At 48.3% G+C, this 22,220-nt stretch overlaps 1 protein-coding gene across 1 annotated transcript in view; it reads right to left on the bottom strand.

Moving 5' to 3' along the window:
* LOC144691533 (CMP-N-acetylneuraminate-beta-galactosamide-alpha-2,3-sialyltransferase 4-like) overlaps window positions 1-13,465 on the bottom strand; it is a 64,856-nt gene extending 51,391 nt beyond the window's left edge. Inside the window, exons 1-2 of the mRNA XM_078559702.1 lie at window positions 13,452-13,465; window positions 6,218-6,313 (exon numbers count right to left, since the gene is read on the bottom strand). Coding sequence (XP_078415828.1) covers window positions 6,218-6,313; window positions 13,452-13,465 — 110 coding nt within the window. The remainder of the gene's footprint in view (window positions 1-6,217; window positions 6,314-13,451) is intronic.
* Window positions 13,466-22,220: the final 8,755 nt, after the last annotated feature.

The raw sequence follows: 22,220 nt of genomic DNA, 5'->3' as shown, positions 1-22,220 counted from the left end.
AATTTTAAAAATTAATTTACGGGATGTGGGCGTCGCTGGCTGGGCCAGCATTTATTGCCTATCCCTAGTTGCCCTTGAGAAGGTGGTGGAGAGCTGCCTACTTGACCTTCTGCAGGCCATGTGGTGTAGGTACACTCACAGTGCTGTTAGGAAGGGAGTTCCAGGATTTTGACCCAGTGACAGTGAAGGAACGGCGATATATTTCCAAGTCAGGATGGTGTGTTGGAGGGTAACTTCCAGGTGGTGTTCCCATCTATCTGCTGCCCTTGTCCTTCTAGATGGTTGTGGTCGTGGGTTTGAAAGGTGCTGTCGAAGGAACCTTGGTGAGTTTCATGAAATATTACCTCTTATCTATAAGGGAAAAGTTTGCAAAGAATTCTGGTCTTAAGAACTTCTTCACTACAGGCATTCCAATGTCATCAAGGTCAATGTTCACAATTCTTACAGGGCTCATTAGGATAGATGCAGTAAGGTTCCCTTGGCTGGGGGGGATCTAGAACCAGGAGACACAGTCTCAGAACATGGGGCAGGCCATTCAGGACTGAGATGAGGAGGAATTTCTTTAGTCAGAGGGTGGTGAACCTTTGGAATTCTTTACACAGAGAACTGTGTAGGCCCAGTCATTGAGTATGTTCAAACTAGAGAATGATGGATTTCTGGATATTAAAAATATAAAGGGTTTTTGGGATAGTGCAGGAAAATGGCATTAGAGTAGAAGATCAGTCATGATCTAATTGAATGACAAAACTGGTTTGAGGATCTGAATGGCCTACTCCTGATCCTATGTTCATATCAGTAGAAAGAATGTGCAAGGTTATGCGGATAAGACAGGGGAGTGGGATTAGGTAGATTGCTTTTTCAGAGAGCCAGTGCAGACTCAATGATTGACTTCTTTTGCATACTAAAGATTCTGTGATTCACTAGACTTTCTCTGACTGATATTCTTGGAGAAAATTGTTCTGATCAAACCTGCCCACCTTCTCACCATGCACCCCAGTCCCATCTTTTAGATAGATTACATATTACATAGAACTTGCAGCATAGAGATAGGCCGTTCAGCCCAACTGTTCCATGCTGGTGTTTATGCTCCATGCATATCTCCTCTTCATCTAACCATATCTCTTTCTATTCTTTCTCCCTTATGTACTGATCTAAATTCCCCTTAAATGTGTCTATATTATTATTCTAAGCTACTGCTTGTGGTAGTGAGTTCCACATTCTAACCACTCTCTGTGTAAAGTTCCTCCCGAATTTGCTATTATGAATTACCAGGAACAGTTCTTCCCTGAACCCATTTATACCAATTGATTAATTAGCCTTCCCTGGCAGTATTCAACGGGATTGATTTATGCTCCCAGTTGGCACTTGTCAGGGAGTGATTTGGAGAAGGGCAGCAGACCTGCCCAGTTTCCAGTTCAGCCTTCATTTATAAGATATAGGTGAGTCCAGCCTAAAACATACACCCTTAAAGACAGCTCATGAACTTGGAGATGGGAAATTCAACATTGCAACAGGTTCTTAAGGACCTGCAGCAGCTGAAAGGGGAGGTGTTTTATGGCAAACAGAAAAGCAACACAGTGTTAGGGTTGAGGGGTGGTGGTGGGGGTTGTAGTCCAGATGAATTCCAGCCAGGTTGTGAGATTTTTCATATACAGCCATGGAGATACTGGTGAAGCAAGTTGAGAACAGAAGGGGAAACCTCAAATCCATAGATAATCAATGAATACTACAGCAAATTGGTGTGGCAGGAGTTGGCACATGTGAATGTGATTAGCATCACCTTCAGGATCAGGGCACAGTGCAGGGAGTAACCTAACGACTTCACCAAGACTGGCAAGGTAAGACTCCCTTAGCGTCTCTTACACATTCTGCACAGCCCTGCACAACCCACCTGGTGCTTCTTTTCTTCACCTCCCTGCTCTCCATGGCTGTCTATAAACTGCAGGAATATTTCACGGCACTTTCTTTCCTTTTACACACCTACACTCAAAAGCTGTTACTGTCCTCACAATCTTCTTGACCTCACTTGTTGCAATTTTCTTAAAGAGCAGCTGGCACATAATGGGAGGGAGATAACCAGCAAAGGAGGAGCATGTGCCCCCCTGCAAACATTCACCCGATGAAGAGCAGTGACATAGAATGTAAGATTTATACTTATAAAGTGCCTTTCGCAATTACACAATATCCTATAGCACTTTGCAACCAATTAAGGACTTTATGAAGTGTAGTGACTATTGTAATGTGGTAAATGTGGCAGCCAATTTGCGCAGGCCAAGTTCCCATAAGCAGCAATGTGATAATGACAAAATAATTTGTTTAAATGATGTTGCTTGAGGTATAAATACTGGTGTCCAATTGCAAAATCACATCTAACAGTCAGGTTTTGGGTTATGCAAGGGTGGGTTGATTGAGTACAGTCTGTACTCTGCGTAATATGAAGAACCGCAGGAGCATGCTGTTTGATTCCATCAGCCAATCACTGGAACATACAGCCTATGTAGCTGGCATCACACCAGCACTGAAATTCATACATGGCATTGCTCAATTGTGTGGTGGACTGATAGCAGCATCCTGTATTGGAAAGTACCACTCGCATAGCTACTGCATAGTAGCAGTGTGAAACAGCTTCCTTAACTGTACTCAACCCAGTGACATGTCTCCCTTTTCAGTAATGTTCAAGCTCTGTAGAAGACATTGTAGGAGACTCTCAAGCTGCAACAGATTAGATAGTCATGGAATCAGGAAGGAGCAGTCCCACCCAACTGGATGACAGTGGAGTGGTGTTGGAGAAGGATGGTGTGGCCAATGATGTCACAAAGGCTGCAGATAGAACAAGAAGATTGAGGAGGAATAGTTGACCATGGTCACAATCACATTGGATGTAATTTGTGACTTTGATAAGGACTGTTGCTGTTTTGTGGCTGCGGGTGAGGGGTGTAAAATTCGATTGGAGGGTTTGAACATGGAGTTGAGGGAAAAATGAGAATGGATTTTAGAGATGCCAACACGGTGATGAACTCTGAAGAGGAAAGGGAGATTGTGGTGATACAGTAGATTGCAAGGACGGAGGGTCAAGGATAGGCTTTCTGAGGAGGGGTGTACAGACTGCAGATTTGAAGGAGAGGTGGGCAGCAACTAAGAAAAGGAACTGCTAAAGCTATCAGCTAAGATGAGGGCCAGGGGTGGTCAGCAGTTTGGTGGAAATAGGGAGTTGAGGGGTCAGGAACTGAGTCTCATAGATAATACAAGCTCAGAGAGCACGAGAGGGGGTAATAAGAAGGACACAAGTTCGAAGCTAGGGTGGGAGATCTTGTTTGGTTTGGTGGGCTAGGGGAAGGGAAGGAAACAGTAGAGGTAGCTGAACAGATGAACTCTATTTTAGTAACAAAAGTCCATGAGATCCTTCCACTTGTTGTTAGAGCTAAGGGCAGAAGAGGCAGGGGAGAGGGGTTTGAGAAGATGGTTTGTGGTGAGAAGGGTCACCAGGGATCATCTTTGCATTCAAAGATGATCTTGGAATAGTAATCAGTTTTGATAGACAGAACAACTTTCAGCCAGATCTGGCAGAGATTAGTTAAACCCACTGCCTGCCATCAATGTTTATGTGTGAATCATTTGGGATTAAGGGAGTGGAGATGAGGACCATACCTGGGGGATAACCCAGGTGGGAGAGAGTCAGGGACTTATTATGGACAAGGACATCAAAGGTGGAGGCGGGGGTGTGATTGAGAAAACTGGTAGCTGCAAATATGTGATGGTGAATGGACAGTTGGGAATTTGAAAGAATCATCACTAGTGACTGGGGGAGAGTTTCTTTGAGGGCAGACACAGAAGGAAGAAAATGAATGTGATTAGAGAGTAAACAAGGAAGTGATCAGAGATGGAGCAAACTTAGAAATTGACCAAAGAGACACATTCATAGGAGGCTGAAGAACAATAAAATCCAGGCCAAGCATTTGAGCGAAGGCAGTAAGCTAATGAGGAAGGAAGCCTGTCATAAAGCCACAGCCATGGAAATGGCAGGAAGAGTTAGGCCCAGAACCTCCGATCTCCAGGGCGGTGTGGGTTGGGGGGGGGTCATACCTGGGAGGTACCCCAGAACATGAGCTGGGGGAATCCCTTGCTACTCTCCCCACCCCCTGTAAGTCCCCATGTTGGAACTGCGCCTGAATTGCCCAGGAATTTTAACCTTTCAATGAGTAATTACCCTGTACCTGGAACTATCCAATACTCTGATTACATCGGAGACTTCGGATGGTTCCAAATGTCTGAGCAGAATATGTACCCAGGAAAAGTTAGAAGGATTAAAACCGTTTCTAATTCCTGGGTAGAAACACTGTTGAACCCCCCTAACCCCCACAGCACCCTCCCCGCAAACACTGGGCACCTCTGCCTACCTCACTGACCACCCCCCCAACCCCTGACCACCCTACCCAACCCCCACCAGCACCCCGACTACCTGTCCTGACCCCCAACTACACCACCCCCCCGCCCCCCCACCCCGGCTACCAATCAGACCCCCAGACTAAACCCCCTCACCCCCCCCACCTAGCTCCCAAACCCAACTACTCCCCCATCCCCATAGCAGCCCCTCATGCACCCCCCCCCCCAGATCTCCCCACCTCTCGACCGCTCTCCTATCACCCAACCCCGGCTACCTTCCTGACCCTCCCCGACCACTGCCCCTCCCTTACCCCCCCCGACCACCTGACACCCACCCAACCGCCCTAACCTCTCAACAACTTTGCTTCCACACTTATCTTCTCCCTGGCTTCTCAAAGTGGCTGGGACATTTAAATTTACCTGGTTTACAGCAGCTAGTGCCATAAAAAGGGCATTGTACCTTCATTTCCCCCCAACACTGCTGCCCTGCACTGGAAGACTTCCGGAGCTGCTGCGCTGAACATTTGTCACCAGACCTGGGATCAACGTCTGGATAATAAACATGTAGCTCCAAACTAAGCTAAATTTAAAATGGAGCAAATTGGCAATCCAATGGAGATTGACACTGCATGGCAGTTCTGGACCATTGTTGTAGGTTGCAAGGGAATTATTTTCCTCTTAGGCTAGAACATTTTCTGTTCTCTTACAGAACAACCCACAGTCTACATCTAGGTGGTCACCTTTCAAGTTAGTGTTTAGACTCACTCCTAGGACAAGGTTTAGCTTATTTAAGCCTGACATCAATAGCAAAGTAAGAGAAAAACAAAACAAAGTGAATATGAGTCATGATACAAGAGGAGTTAAAGGTAGTGTTCCATGCTGGTCAGAGGGTCATGGTGGAAAACTACTAAGGTCTTAAGGAGATGTATGTTCTTGCAGTTGTTGTAAAGAGACTAGGTGCATTCACATATCTAATGAAGATTGGAGAGAGGATCCGTTTGTGCCATGTAGATCATTTTCTTGGAAGAGGAAATCTGCCAAAAGGAGAGCATGATAAATGTCCCATAGTCCAAATTCCTCATCCAGTCCAAAGTGAAAATCCGAAAGAAACTGAAAGTTTGCCAGTATCACAGAATCCACTGGCAGAGCAAAGTAAGTCAGGGTCTTTGATTAAAACAAATCAATGTCACAGTCCCAATCATTAAGTGGAGTTGGTGATCAAAGATAACGTTCATTGTTCACATGGTCAGAGATGTTGAGAGAGCAGATCCTAGCTAATGGAAATGGAGGAGATACCCAGACCGAAAGAGAGAGAAACCAGATCGGTTAATTGAAAGTATGTTGGGAGGAAGAGGAGAAAAGTTATTCTTTTCATTATTTTGTCAAATTATATTTTGTTAAAGGCATACTAGTGTTAAGGAAAAAACAAGCTTTTTCACATAAATTACTCTGATAATGTTGGTCATATATATTTTAGTTGCAATTACAGTAACAGCAAATTTGCAACACAACTCATTCCTGAGCTTGCTTTATCAGCCATAGCTTGGTTAGTAGCAATCTTGCCTCTGAATCAGAAGGTTGTAGGTTCAAATCCCACTCCAGGACCTGGGCATGAAAGTTAAGGCTAGTACTGCAGTGTGGAACTGAGAGAGTGTGGCACTTTAGGAGCTCCTCCTTTGCTACTGTACTGAAGTATCAGCATAAATTATGTGCTTGGCATTCTGGAATGAGCCGTGAGCTTTTGACCTTCTGATCCAACAGCAAGAGTGCTACCACTGAGACATGGCTGACACCAAAATGATATAGTTGATTAAAGCAGTTGCACATCTCTCACCGAATAACGACATCGTATTTGTTGATTGTTTCTCCGAGGGAGCTGTTCCTCAGGGTGTTCCCGTTGCCAACGATAACACATTGTTTGCAATTTAACCTGACAAGACCAATATTTATTCAAGCAGGATTACTAAATGTTGTGGCTGAACATTACAAAACACCACACGCCATAATTTCAAACCCATTTAACTGGCGAATTATCTCTATGGAGTTTGATATGGTAAACAACTTGTGACAGGTAAATATTTATACAGGATGTGAGAGAGATTCTGAAAGAGCATGCTAACTATTTAAATCAAATATTAAAAATATCTCCACATTTCTCTCTCTCTCTGGTTGCACCTGGGTATGTCAGCCTATATTCTTCAAATCAGTCCAAATTCTCTAGGTTTTAGATCTATGTACATTAGCCATTAGCCCCTTGTGACTAAATGGGAATTCAGATATGGCTAATTAAATTTTTAATTGCTAACTTAAAATGAGTAATAGACACCATCATTGGGCATGTGATTTCAATACAGATATTCAAACGACACACGCACGTGTACTCGAACTTTCTGTGCGTTAAGATGAAAAGCAGAGCGTGCAAGTGTTTTTTGACTTTGTGTGTGATTTACTTCCTTGGTTACTGCTTACTGATTATCTGGTGAGTTACTGGTTATCTGCTGGTGTATAACACAACAAAAATAACAACAAACTATTTATATTGAATGGATAATCAAATCCATCGGATTATAAAATATTACTTTGAAATTACAAATACAAACATAACTCATTGAGGGTTAGGAATAAACTCTGCTGGACAGTGCAGGTAACATGGTTTTGAGAAACAGAGAGAAAATGCAACCCTAATTCTTGATTAAGTCCATCCTGTCCAGATTCCTCAAGGATGTACTCAAGTAGGGAGTGCTGCATTGTCAGAGGGAAATGTTGAAGGAATGCTGCATTGATAGACGTGCAGTGCTGAGGGAGTGCTGCATTGTCAGATGGGCAGTACTGTGAGGACTGCATCCCATTCTCCCAGTTCCTTTGACTCCGTTGCATCTGTTACGATGACACTACTTTCCAAAATGGTGCTTCTGACACGTTTTCCTTTCTCCTGAAGTGAGGTTCCCCCGCACTGTGATTGACAGGACCCTCAACCATGTCTGACCCATTCTGTGATCTCCCCCACCTCTGCCCTCACCCCTTCCCCTCCCTCGCAGGGCATGATAGGGTCCCCCTTGCCCTCACTTTTCACCCCAACAGCCTCTCCATTCAAAGGATCACCCTCTGCCATTTCCGCCAACTCCATCATAATTCTGCTAACATACACATCTTCCCCCTCACACCACCCCCCCAGCCAGTTGGCATTCCATAGGGACTGTTCCCTCCGTGACACCTTGGTCCACTTCTACAATACCCCCCAATTCCTCATCCCCTTCCTATGGCACCTTCTGCCCCTTCACCACCTCCCTCCTCACCGTCCAAGGGCCCAAGCACTCCTTTCAGGTGAAGCAGCGCTTCACTTGCACCTCCTTCAATTTGGTCTACTGCATTCGTTGCTCCCAATGTGGTCTCCCTTACATTGGGGAGACTAAATGCAGGCTGTGTGACTGCTTTGCGGAACACCTTCGCTCAGTCTGCAAGCATTACCCAGACCTTCCTGTTGCTTGCCATTTCAACACACTACCCTGCTCTCATGCCCACATGTCTGTCCTTCACCTGCTTCAATGTTCCGGTGAAGCCCAACGCAAACTGGAGGAATAGCACCTCATCTTCCAATTAGGCACTTTTACAGTCTTTCAGGCTTAACATTGAGTTCAACAACTTCAGACCATGAACTCTTTCCTCCATCTTTACCCCTTCTTTAATGCAATTTTTTTTCCTCAACCCACCCACCGCCCCCACCCCACAGGGCTATCTGTCACTTGTTCTTATCGTTTGCTTTCACAGGGCGCTGACCCTTGTTCTGCTATTAACACATTCTATTTTACTTTTATGCCACTATCAGCACCCTCTTTAATCTTTAACACCCCCTTTGTCTTATGTCCATGACATCTTTGTCAAATCTCTCCTGAGCTCCCACCTATCCCTGACCTTCTATTTGCTCCACCTATTCCATCCCCTCCTACATAGTATAAAATCAATCTCATTTCTACCTCTCTTTAGCACTAAAGAAAAGTCATACAGACTGGAAACGTTAACTGTATTTCTCTCTCCACAGTTGCTGCCAGATCTACTGAGTTTTTCCAGCATTTTCTGTTTTTAACTGCATTGCCAGAGGGGAATATTGAGGGAGTGCTGCATTGTTGGAGGGTCAGTATTGTGAAAGCACTACACTGTTGGAGGGGCAGTATTGAGGGAGCACTCCTTCAATGGGGCAGTGCCACGGTAGTACTGAACTGACAGAGGGTGGTACTGATGACGTGCTGCATTGTCGGAGGGTCAGTACTGAGGCAGCGCTGTACTGTCAAAGGCACAGTATGAGTGAATGCTGCATTGTCAGATGATTAGAAGTGAGGGAGCACTGCACTATCCAAGACTTAGTGCAGAAGGAGCGCTACACTGTTGGGAGGGTCAGTGCTGAGGCAGTGCTGTAATTTTGGAGCTGTCTTCTTTGATGTGAAATATTAAACCGTGATACTATGTTGGAGAAGAGAAGGGGGCTTTCTCCCCCAGTGTTTAATCCTCAGCCAACATCATTAATAAAACAGGTTATCCGTTGCTTTTCATGTTGTTGTTTAGAAGCTTGCTGAGCACGAACTTGGTGTCATACTTCCAACATTACAACAGTGACTACACTTCAAAAGCACTTAATTGGCTGTAAAGTGCTTTGTGGTGCCCTAAGGCTGTGAAAGGCGCGAGATAATTGCAAATGATTTATTTTTCTTTTCACCCATAAAAGTGCCTTTCATTCATTCCCTTTGCTGTAGTTTCACATGAAAACAGGCCTGAAGACAATAGCTTGTCAGGCAGCACGTGGGCTTCGTGGGTATAAACATCGGTGGGTCTCAGTGGTCCGTGGGCAGCTTGATGAAGGACATCAGGGGCAGGATTTTGAGGTGGGCCGGTGGATGCAGCAGGCGGGCCTGGGTGTGGCTGGAAAACGGTCCTCCACCGGTGATCGCTCTCCAACCAATTAAGGCCTGTCCAGCGTGAAACGCGGTTCTGCACTGGCCGGGAAGGGCCGAGCGGTCGGGGGGTGGGGGGCGTCCCAGCGGCTGGTTTGAAAACAGTTCAGGCAGCTCCTGGAAGGCTGCCACAGAAGGACGTCTCCTCTGTGTGCGCAAACCGAATATATGGAGTCGAGTGTTGGTGGACAAGGCAGGCGGGAGGGCAGGTCGGGCGGGCACTCGGCCCCCTGCTTTTTCGACGAGTGCCTCGCCGTCCACGTGGAGGAGGTGGCTGGCATGAGGGACACCCTTGACCCCAGAAATGGGAGGAGGAGGCCACCACACCTCACAAAGGGGGCATGGGAAGAGGTGGCAGCACTGGTGAGCAGCCAGGTCGTGGTGCGGCACTCCTGGGTGCAGTGCCGGAAGCGCTTCAATGACCCGCTGTGCTCAGAAAGGGTGAGTACCGTGTTGGCATGGGTCAGTGTGCAGATGTGTTAAGGTGTGGCCATTCCCCCCCCGATGGACCTCAGGGTGCCAGAGTCTGAGGGTCAGCTGTCAGTGCCGCTGGAGCTGGCCAAGGGGGTGAGCCCTGGCTGCTTGGACCGAGTGCTCAAGGGCCACGATTCGGATGTGCCCTGCGAGGTGCCCTGGGGTTGGCCAGACTGCAATGGCGCCGCAGGCAGAAAGTGGACTAATCAATGCTCCTCTGTACTTTCAGGAGAAGATAAGCCATATCCAGGCAGAGAGGGCATGTACAGGGGGAGGGCAGCCCAACCTCCTGCTGCTCAGCAGGTTTGATCAGGACACCCTCAAGTTCCAACCGGGCGTGGAGCGGCGGGGGTGCCAGACGAAGGTAAGAGCGCAGTGCACAGAGGTGAGACTTTCAGATTGTGCAACCATTCTTGTGTACTCTCTTCATTGATGTGAGCCTCGAACCTGGAGTCCCCATTGATCATTGGAAGGTGATGGCACCAGGATGCAGATCTCTACTGTCTCACCAGGGTGCCTGGCACGCACAGTGACAGTGTGATGACTTTAACTAAAGACATGTCCTCGCTCTCCCTTAGATTCACCAGCAGGCGTTCACCCTGCGGACACTGAAGGGCCACCCTGACGCTGGAGGACCACTGAGCTTCATTTGCACCTGCGTCATACCCACTCTCTGAACCAGGCAACAGCGCAGATACCAGCACCTCGACGGGCATTAGTTCGGCGGCTAGAATTTCGATACATATTCGTGAGGGCACTTCACATTCGCTTGAGGTGCAGGTGGAGGGCAGAGAGTGCCCAGGGCGCCGGCACTCAGAGGACCGCTGGGGACCAGGACGATGCTCAGTTGAAGGCAGATGATAAGCTTCTGGATTCATCCATTAGGCAGCAGATGCTGGATGTCCACCAGGGTGTGCAGGAGAATCTGGCGGGGATCAATGAGGATCTGTGTGCCATGGCCTCCATTATGGAGGACTCCATGCGGAGCGTGAGCGCTGCGTTGACCCTCATGGCCGAGCGCACTGCCTCCTCCATTGAGAGAGTGGTGGCTCTCATGGAGAGGCAGCTCCAGGAACAGCATCAGGGGTTCCCGGGTTTGTGCTCGGACCTGCAAGCCCTCACACAGGCAATAACCTCAGGTGGTCAGTCCCATTGTGGGAATGGATCAGGCATCCAGTACCCCAGCTAGGTGCCTGAACATCAATTGCGAGCAGGGAGGTCCAGAGTGACCTAATTTGAGCGCACGAGCTGCTTGTAGTCTCTGCGGGCTCCTCTCAGAGCGTTCTGGGTGATGGAAGCAGCTTCCCTGCCTCTCCGCCAGTGACTATGGCATCCGAAGAGGCTGTGGCGACTGGGGAGATGCCAGCTGTGGAACTGGCCGCTCTCTCCCAGGTGGGGCCATCAGAAGTTCCACTAGCCAGAGGATGACTGCCAAGGTCATCAAGGCCAACGAGACAGCAGAGCCTCCAATGCAGCACCAAGACATGGCACTCACAAATGTAATTCAAAGGCACCATGAACACGAGTTTACGGGTGATTTTAAGTGAAGATTTTATCTTCACTTTTATGTTTCCTTTATCTGTACTGGTCTGGGGATGAAGACCAAAGAAGGTTATGTGAATAGTTTGGAACTGTCAAAATTATAAAAATTTTATTTCTGTCATCATGGCCTGAGTATGCTTCACCTTTTCATTTTATTGGTGCGGGGAATGCTAATATGTAATGCTGGACATAAGTAGCTCTGAACTTAATTGCACAGGCAATGAGTGTTCTTTGGATTAAAAAGGGTCATGAAATGAAAGGGTCATTTCAGACATCCATGATAGAGGCGGCAGCCCTGGCGTGAGGTTGAAGCAGATCTTTGGCAGCCTTGTTGAAGGAGCATTGGATGAAGGCATCCCTGGTGTTGCTGCCTCCATGGAGGTTACCGAGGTCTGCCTCCACACCCTCAGTGTTCTCCTCACCGTGCTCCTCTTCTGACTCATTACTGGACTCATTATCTGTGGCCTGTGCAGCTGCATCAACATCCTCTTCCTCCAGTTCCCCCCTTGTCAGTGCCAGATTGTGAAGTGCGCAGAATGCAACCACTATCAGGGACACACACTCTGGGGGTTGGGGGGGGGTGTTGTAGTGCTCCCCCTGGGGTCCAGGCATCAGAAGTGCATCTTGAAGAGCCATGGCCCTCTCTACCACTGCATGTATTGTAACGCTTCTCTGCCTCTGTTATTGGGTAACAGAGAAGTGTCATGAGCCACCTCTTCAATGGATAGCCCTTGTCACCCAGCAGCCATCCATCAGTTGGACTGGAGCATGGAAGAGCCTCGGCAACTGGAAGAGTCTCAGGATGTAAGTGTCATGGGAGCTGCCAGGGTACCTTGCACAGACTGGCAGAATCTGCATCCTGTGGTCTCACACTATCTGCACGTTTATGAAGTGGAATCCCTTCCTGTTTAATTAAGGCATCCGGCTGACCCGCTGGTGCCTTGATGGCCACACGTGTGCAGTCAATTGCACCCTGGATGCGGGGGAACCCAGTAATCACTGCAAAGCCTCTGGCTCGCTCAGCCTGGCTGGCCTCGTCTGTACAGTAAAGAATAAAGGTCAGTACTCACATGAACAGAGCTTCTGTCACCAGCTTGACGTAACTGTGAACAGCTGATTGGATAACTCCACACAGATCCCCCGACTGAGCCCTGGAAAGAGCCGGAGGTGTAGAAGTTGAGGGTCACTGTGACCTTCAGAGCCACTGTCATGGGGTCCCCACCCACACAGTCGGAGCTGATCCCAGGCCCAATCATCTGACAAATGGAGGTTACGATCTCCCTTGAGAGGCAGAGCCTCCTTCAGCAATGCATGTCGGACATAATGAGGTAGCTGCATCACTGCCTGTAAACGCTAGCAGCAGTCTAGTGGTGTCTTTTGTGGCCCCCTTCCACCTTGGGCTTCCTGCTGGCCCTTGTGCCTGCGCCTCTCTTCCCACAGGTCACCCCTGTGGAAGCTGCATTGGGACACCTGGCATCCTCTCCCTTCTTCCTCCTCAGAGGTGGTTCCACTAGCGGAGACCACAATCCCTATTACCATGGTAATGGAAGGCTGCCTGTTATCTGGACGGGTCCACATAGGCTGATTTCTCCGGGGTGCTTGGAGACCTGGAGTCTTGAAGTGAATCCTGGAAATGTTAAGAATGAACGCCCAAACAGAGATGAAGCTGCCAAGTACCAATTAGTCACCAGCCACAAACTATCTACCAAAATCCTCACTACTCACACAGCGATGCTGGTGACCTCTTTGATTCTGTGGATGAAGTTTTTGAAAATGTCGGCTGGCCGCATGCCCATTTTGCCCGTGCAAGCGTGAAATTGCACAGGCAATGAAAAATCGCCATCAGTAGGAGTGTTAATGGCCTTAAGTGGCCTGTTATTTAATGGTGGGCACAGCTCCGGCACCCGCTCAGACCCCCCAGTGGAAATATGGCGCGAGTGCACAATGATGTCGGGACGCTTACCCGATGTCACCATGCGCTACTTCACGCCTGAACGGATCGGGCGTACGCCTGCCCACGGGACGTAAAATTCTGCCCCAGATCTTAAGCTCATGCAGTCCGATGCTCATCCAATGGGCTGTCTGCTTGTAAGTATATAGACGTACATCACTTGCTTCATGACTACGATTGGTTAAATAGGCAGAGCCTAAGTCTTGTATTTTTCTATTAAAATGGCACAAACTCGACTCTTAAACGTATTCATTAATAAGATGAAGCAGGGGTGGAATCTGCTGAATGTCTATTGCAAACAATCCCTCATGGTCCAATGGAAAAAAACCATTGAAGGTATCTGGGGCTGTTGTGAACTTGAACTATTTTTGTCAGGGAATTTCCCACTTTCTAATTGTACAAGGGCATCAGTTGGAGACCCTGTTCATTCTCCTAAAAGCCTGGAAATTATTGCTGTGAATACTATTGAAGTAAATGCTCAATACACTGGTGGATGTTACTGTCAGTTGAACGGAGATATCTATAACTTGAAAACAAATGCCAGTGAAAGTTTGGAAACTCAACAACTACCTGCATTTATATAGCACCTTTAACATAGTAAAGCTTCAATTTACAGGCGTGCGATCAGACAAAAGGCATTGACACCTACCTATTGAGAGCATGAGAGAGAGCGTGCGAGCAAGAACTTAGGGCCTAAGCAGCTTTTAAGGCAAAGCCGCAAATGGTGGGGAGTGGGGGGAAAGAAGTGAGGATAGGCAAGAGGCCAGACTTGGAGAATTGTGGAGATTCTGGAAAACCCAAAGGCTGTTTTATCCCTAATATTAAAGGCTGATGCTCTGCACGTATCTACTAAACAGTGTTTAGTGTCAAAGAGGTGGTGAGGAAGGCTGGGTGTCAAAGAGGTGGTGAGGAAGGCTGGGCATTTTCGGAGCACATATTGAAACTGGTGATGTGTTATTGGATGATGACATTGAGTCTTGCCAGAGTCAACTTGTACAAATAAAACATTGGAGCCAAACTTGCCACGCAGGTAAATTCACCTGAGAGTTGCCAAGAGCCATGACCTGAAAGATCATTGTTTGAATAAAGTATTGCAACAGCAACAAGTTGAAGGGTGACAGTTTGACAAGTGACAAGGTTCGAATTAATCCTCTTGTAAATCTATGTGGGAGATGGTAATTGGAAACCTTTGGAAATTTGATCCAGAAGTCACATCTACTGCAGCAATATTGGAGAGAGTGGCCACAGTTTAACATTCCTCCTCAGTGGTGAATTTGGAGGTGGGAGTGTGGGGGCAACATTTAATCAGGCAGAAGGGTGGGGATCCCGCTACCTCCCCCCAACCCTCCGCCTGATTAAATCCGGGATGGGAAGCCTCATGGACACTCCTCCTGCACAGATGCTAATTGAGCTTCTTAATTGGATGATTAGTGCCCATTTAAGGGTCTCATCCAGCCAACGCTGGTATTCAACCAACAGGGGAGTCACCACACGTGAAGCACAAAATGCAAACCCTTGCTTCTCCTTTGGTGTCAGCATCACACACTAACATCTATATTCTGCCAACAATGTGACAATGACCAGATAATCTGTTTTTGTGAAGTTGATTGAGGGATAGATATTAACCAGGCCACAAGGGAGACTCTCCTGCTCTTCTTCAAAATAGTCCCTTGGGATCTTTCATGTCCACCTGAGCAGGCAGGTGGGAGCTCAGATGGGGGCTCAGTTTTAACATCTTATCCAAAAGACAACACTTCTGACAGTGCAGTACACCTTCAGTACTGCCCAGGAATGTCAGCCTTGATTTTTGTGCTCAAGCCCTTGAGTGGGACTTGAACCTGAAACCTTGTGATTCAGAGATAAGAATGCTACCAACTGAGACACAGCAGATACTCCAGCTAGCATGCAGTCAGCCTCCCTCTCTGATCTACTCACGGCACATTCCTGTCATGTGGTGTCCTGTCTGCCCCTTCGCTCCCCAACCAATGACCTTCCAAAGCCTCCATGATGTCCCACCCAACCTGCAGTCTCTCCCTCCCAGCTCACCACCCTGGCTATAGTGTAGCTCTGCTGCTCTAACCATGCTCTCAATCTGACTGCCAACCAGATACTCAAAGAACATAAGTGAGGTGCTACTGTTAAACTTGGCACTACTTCCCCAAACTTGTCCATCTGGATTTCCCAGCTGTTACAGCTTCCTGCTCCCTCCCCAACTCCCCATTGACGACCCAGTATCGAGGCCACAGTCTCTGCATATTAACATTTATGTGGCCATTTATTGCAAACAGTGCAAGGAATCCCTCTGGCCTACCCAGCTGTTTGTACTGGCTTCAGACGGACCACCCGTTAAAACAAGATAGTTTGAAGGCATTTTTCTAAATTGTTCTGGGACCAAGGAAATTGAAACATGTGACTCTTAAACTCAAAGGTTACTGGTAATCAATGACCCAGTTAAAATCTGCAAGATGTTTGTAGCTGAATTCAATGGTTTGACCAACACCTCCCCCCATCATCACCCACTCCACCAAACCATCCCATGAAGGAGATTAAATGGGGAGGAATGTATCTCTAGGAGAAAGCATGAAACAAGTGCCATTGCATCGGGTGCTCAGTATATGCCCTGCCCAATATTCAGTTTAATGGAAATGAGGTTACTGGAGGTGATTATTGGGTGGAGAGCACAGCAGGCGGCCAACGTCATACCACCCAGTATGCACTAACCCTCAAGATAAATTTATACCTTAACATCTGTCCTGCGTTTATTATATCATTTTAAATGGATGGATGGGAAATTAAATGAAGTCTAGTATAAGTGTGCAAAGCTCCTCACCTGTGTATTTGCTCTTTATTTCCATGTAGGGAAAAATCATCCCTAAACTTTCTTTCAGTAAAAGGAGGATGCGCACCAAGTAGAATTTAAATAAATCAATGCAAAAGGACGGGCATGAGCTGGTGTTGAGACACCCTGTCCACTTTTACACACCTTAAACCCAAACAAAGATTTCAAAGAAGCTCAAACCTGGTGGATGGGTTTCATTGGTTAGAGGTGATTCAAACTTAAACAGTGCTGTCTGCTCGGTTCAGCTCCTATTGGACTGACGGATCCTTTTATGAATTTGCAGGGTCAGATGTTCCAAACCTAGGGCAGAATTTTTTGTTCGGCGGGCTGGCACACGCCTGACATGCTCGGGCATGAAATAAAGCGAGTTGATGTTGGCCGAGTATGCTGACCTCGTGATATTTCGCTCGGCGGGTGTGCAAGGGAGACGGAGGCGTGCCCGCCATTAATTAAAAGGCCAGTTAAGGCCCTTGACACATCAACTGTCTCCGAATTTACGTAGCCCGTGTAAATTTTCGGCAATTGCACCGGCGAAATGGGCAGGCGGGCAGGCCACAATTTGCAAAAGCTCATCCACGGGCAGGATAAGAAGGGTCAGCAGCATTGTCAATGTGAGCAGTGAGGAGTTTTGGAGATCATGTGCTGCTAGTGGCTTATGTGAACCAGGCAGCTTCATGTCGGGTCAGAGCTGCATTCTGAGCATTTCTAGGCTTCATTTCATTGTTGTCTTCCAGGCCCCTGGAGGATTCAGGCTGTGTGGGCCCTCCCAGGTATCAGACAGCCTTCCATAACCCTGGTAATGGGGATTGTGGCCTCCACTGGTGGCGTCTCCTCTGAGGAGGAAGAGAGGGGCAGAAGGGAGAGGAGGCCAGGTGTCCCAATGCAGCTTCCAGGGGAGCAATCGGAGGGAGGAGAGGCGCAAGTGCTGGGGAGACAGGGCCAGCAGGAAGCCCAAGGTAGAAAGGGCCACAGACAACTGCACTATCCTGCTGCCAGGGTTTACAGGCGGCGATGCAGCTACCTCAATATGTCCGAGGTGCAATGCCGAAGGAGCCTCTGCATCTCAAGGGAGACTGTGACCTCCATTTGTCAGAGGATCGGGCCTGAGATCAACTCCGACTGTGTGGGTGGACACCCCATGCTAGTGGCTCTGAAGGTCACAGTGGCCCTCAACTTCTATGCCACCGGCTCTTTCCAGGGCTCAGTGGGGGATCTGTGTGGAGCCTCCCAATCAGCTGTCCATAGTTGCATCAAACTGGTGACGGAAGCTCTTTTCAGGCGGGTACTGATCTTTATTCTTTACCGCACGGATGAGGCCAGCCAGACTGAGTGAACCAGAGGCTTTACAGTGATTACTGGCTTCCCCCGCGTCCAGGGTGCAATCCACTGCACACATGTGACCATCAAGGTACCAATGGGTCAGCCGAGTGCCTTCGTCAACAGGAAGGTCTTCCACTCCATGAACGTGTAGATAGTGTGTGATCACAGGATGCAGATTCTACAAGTCTGTGCAAGGTACCCTGACAGCTCCCATGATGCTTACATCCTGAAGCACTCCTAGGTGCCGAGGCTCTTCAGTGCTCCAGTCTGACTGGATGGATGGCCGCTGGGTGTCAAGAACTATCCGTTGAACACGTGCCTCATGACGCCTCTCCGGCACCTAAGAATCCAGGCAGAGAAGCGTTACAATATGAGTCATGCTTCCACAAGGGTGGTGATGGAGAGAACCACAGGTCTTCTCAAGATGCGTTTCTGATGCGTGGGCCGTACAGGAGGAGCACTCCAATACCCCCAAGAGTGGATGTCACTGAGTCACTGACAGTAGTTGCTTGCTGTGCTCTGCACAACTAGTACTGGCAAGAGGGGATCCATTGGAGGAAGAGGATGTTCTTGCAGTTGCACAGGCAACAGATGATGAGTTCAGTAGTGAGTCTGAGGATGAGCACGGCGAGGAGAACGCTGAGGGCATGGACGCCGACCTGGGTAACCTCCAGGGAGGCAGGGACACCCGGGACACTTTGATCCAACACTCCCTCAGCTAGGCTACCAAATACGAACCAGCACCACATGTCAGGGCTGCAGGTCCATACGTGATCCCTAACAGGGCCATTTCCTTGACCAACAACATACACTCTGTGTCTGTGCAATAAAGTTTCAGGAGACCACGTCCATCATTACATAATGGCTTACCCTGCACCTACAGAACAAATGAAGCCTACAGAGACCAATAGCACAACATAAAATCTCATTTAATTGTGCATGTGAAACATTGCAGAAATAAACATTAACCAGTGTTGTTTATCACACCATTAAAAAAGTTAAAGCAAAATGAGGGAACAAAATATCGCCCGTGATAAGGTCGTCTTGTGCTGAAGGTGCTTTACATTTACGTTTATGGGTGATACATCTTGGTGCTCCCCCCCTTCTGGCACCAGCATTGGCGACGCCCTGCTCACTCTGCTGTCTTCTTGGCCTTGATGACCTCAGCGGTCATCCTCTGGCCCGTGGAGTTTGGGAGAGAGCGGTCAGTTCCATAGCTGGCATCTCCCCAGTCACCGCAGCCTCATCAGGGGAGCTGCTGCTGTCATCTGGAGTGCCCTGAGATGAGCCCGCAGAGATGACAGGCAGCTCTTGCAGCAACATGAGGTCGCTTTGGACTTCCCTGCTCACCATTGATGGATTGGCACCTAGCTGGGATACTGGGTGCCCAATCCATCTCCAGCACAGACATTGACCAGTTGAGGTCATTGCCTGTGTGAAGACTTGCAGGTCCGAGTGCATCCCCAGGGACCCCTGATTGTGTACCTGGAGTAGCCTCTCCATGAGAGTCGCCACTCTCTCCATGGAGGAGGCATTGCGCTTGGCCATGAGGGTCAAAGCAATGGTCATGCTCCGCAGGGACTCCTCCCAAATGGACACCATGGCACTTATTCCCTCATGTACCTCTGCCAGATCCTCCTGCACACCCTGCTGGACTTCTAGCATCTGCTGCCTCAGGGATAACTCCAGAGGCTTATCATCAGCCATCGACTGAGCATGTTCCTGGTCTCCAGCAGTCTTCCGACTGTCGGCGCCCTGGGCACTCTCTGCCTCTGCCTGCATCTCAAGCGAGTGTAAAGTGCCCTCACCAAAGTGCACCGAGATACTAGTTGCTAATCTTATGCCCACTGAGCTGCTGGTATCTGCACTGGTGCCTGCTTGACAGAGAGGGTGTGACGCAGATGCGAACTGAGCGTGGTGGTCCTCCGGGGTCAGGGGTGGCCCATCAGGGTACTTAGTGCAACCGCCTGGTGGTAATCCTAAAAGGGAGAAGGAGGCCATGTCATTAGTTTAAGTCATCGCATTGTCACCGTGCGTGCCTGGCACTCTGGTGAGACAACAGAGACCTGCATCATGGTGCCCTCATTATTATCAATGGGGACTCCAGTTTTGAGACTGACATTGATATAGAGACTACACTAGAATGATTGCAATAGCTGACATTCTCACCTCAGTGCACCGCACTCTTACCTTCCCAACCTCACCATAGCCGGTTGATCGAGGTACATGCCACACCTCGAGCTCCAGGGCCTCCTGCTCATAGCGGGTGAGGATGAGGAGGTCTGGGGGTCCCCCACCAGTCCACAACCTCTCAATATTGTTATGGGATATCTTCTCCTGAAAGGATAGAGGAGCATTGCTTACTCCACTCTGTAGCTGCATTGCTATGGCAGCCTGGCCAAGCCCACATGAGGAACACCTCGCAGGGCTCAGCCGTTTTGTGGCCCTTGAGTCACAATGCACCCATTCCAAGCAGCCAGGGCTCACCCCCTTGGCCAGCTCCAGCGTAAATGGCAGTTGCCACTCACACTCTAACACCCCTGAGGTCCACGGGGTGATGGCCAGCCTTAACTGTTCTGCACACTGACCCATGCCAACGCGGTACTCACCCTCCTCGATCGCAGCAGATCGTTAAAGCGCGTCTGGCACTGCACCCATGTGTGCCTCACCACGTTGTGGCTGCTCACCTGGGATGCCACCTCCTCCCAGACCTTCTTGGTGAGGTGCGGGGGCTTCCCCCACCCCCAGTCTCCGGGTACAAGGGTTTCCCTCCTGGCTGCCACCTCCTCCAGGAGGCACTATGAGGCACTCATCGGAGAAACACGAGGCCAACTGCCCCGTTGACCTGCCCTCCTGCCTGCTGTGTCCAACCGCACTGGAATCCAGCGAGAGTTCAGCGTCCTTCCCTGGCAGCCTTCCAGGGGCTGCCTGGGCCACTTTTGAATCGGCCACCGGGTCGCCAATGGACCCGGCGGACATCATGTCCCCGCCCGCCCCTTCTTGGAGCTTGCCCAGTCGTCTTTCACGCTGGGCGGGCCTTAATCGGCCCACCAGTGTGAAACTGCGGTCTGTTCCCAGTCGCGGGCGGCGGTCACATTCCTGACCGTCCCTGTCCACCCCCCCACCAAGCCCAACCACCATGGGCAAAATTCTATCCTAGTAACTCTTACATGGGAACTAAAATATTCAGATGGATTCTGTTTGAAACAGAAAAATGAATGAGAGCAGTCGGTAATTACAAAGAAACCACTGATCAGTTTCGGTCAACCTATTATTCCCAAAAGAAAGGAGAAATGTTACGAAATTCCTCAGAATTGCTTCTATTCTACTCTGCAACTTTACCGCACATGTGTCTGAAATTGTAATTGTGTGGGTAAGAAGAGACCCAAAGGTCAAGTGAACCAACTGGGCTGAATTTGACAGTCAAAAACAGACCTGAGGAAGTTCCTTACGCCTTTAAAACTTATTTGCAAAGGATTAGCTTCATTCTTGTGAGCTGTTTATTATTTTGCCTGTCCTGTGAGTTAGCTGGAAGATTACCTATGTTACATGACTGCTTCTGATTGGCTTGTTCAACTTTGGTCAAATTAATTTGATGGATTGTTTTGAACTTAAGGAAAAGAGAGGAATTACATTTATGTAGCACCATTCTCATTCTCAGGCAATCCCAAACCACTTTACAGCCAATTGAATATTTTTCAACTGAAGTCACTGCTGTGATGCAGGAAAAACAACAGCAAATTTGTGCACAGCAAGTTCCCTCAAAGAGCCATGAGATGAATGACTGGATGATTTGTTGTTAATGATGTTTGTCAAGGGATAAATACTAGCCTGAGACACCACAGAAAAACTCCCTGACCTTTATTTGAATTAAAAGTGGTGCTCTGTTACTCCAGTTGATTAAAGCAATTACCAGTCATGGTTCGCCGTTCATCTGCTGGGCACATTAACCGAAGTTAAATCAGGTCACAACTTTTTTAAGTAAGTAAGTTCTTGAGTTCAGACAGAGAAGGAGTAATTTTCCAGGTTATGTCCTCCATTACACCACATTAATGCGTAGGGAAATATTTGGCATGGACAACTGTGACTCTATTAAACAATTAACCTAAATTATTGTCCAAAAGTGCTGTGCAAAAGGCACACTAATCGCCACTTCTCTTCACTTGCTTCACTTGCACCTCCTTCAATTTAGTCTACTGCATTTGCTGCTCCCAATGTGGTCTCCTCTAACGCAGGCTGGGAGATCGCTCTGCGGAACACCTTTGATCTGCCCTCAAGCATGACCCAGGCCTCCTGTCGCTTGCATTTCAACACCCCATCCTGCTCTCATGCCCACATGTCCACCATTGGCCTGCTGCAATATTCCAGTGAAGCCCAAAGCAAACTGGAGGATCAGCACCTCATCTTCCGATTAGACGCTTTGCAGCCTTCTGGACTTAACATTGAGTTCAACAACTTCAGGTCATGAAATCTCTCCTCCATCTTTATCCCTTTTTAATCCAATTTTTAAAAATGTATTTCTTTGTGTATTTTTTTTATTTATTCATTCATTTTTTTTCCCCTTTCTTCCCCAACAGCCCCCCCACCCCACCCACCCACCCACCACAACAAACAGGGCCATCTGACACTTGTTTCTAATCTCCACACGCAGTATGTTCCCTGACATGTTCTGCTCTGCATTTTGAGGTCAAAAGTAACAGAAAACACATTCAAAACATTGTCCAAGAGGGAAACGTGTTCCGGAAAAGTAAGACCTCGGGTTTTA

The sequence above is a fragment of the Cetorhinus maximus genome, chromosome 2 (genome assembly GCF_964194155.1).
Source record: "Cetorhinus maximus chromosome 2, sCetMax3.hap1.1, whole genome shotgun sequence".
NCBI classification, from domain to species: domain Eukaryota; kingdom Metazoa; phylum Chordata; class Chondrichthyes; order Lamniformes; family Cetorhinidae; genus Cetorhinus; species Cetorhinus maximus.
Note: the sequence above shows the minus strand (reverse complement) of the source record. Positions and strands in the feature narration are given on the sequence as shown.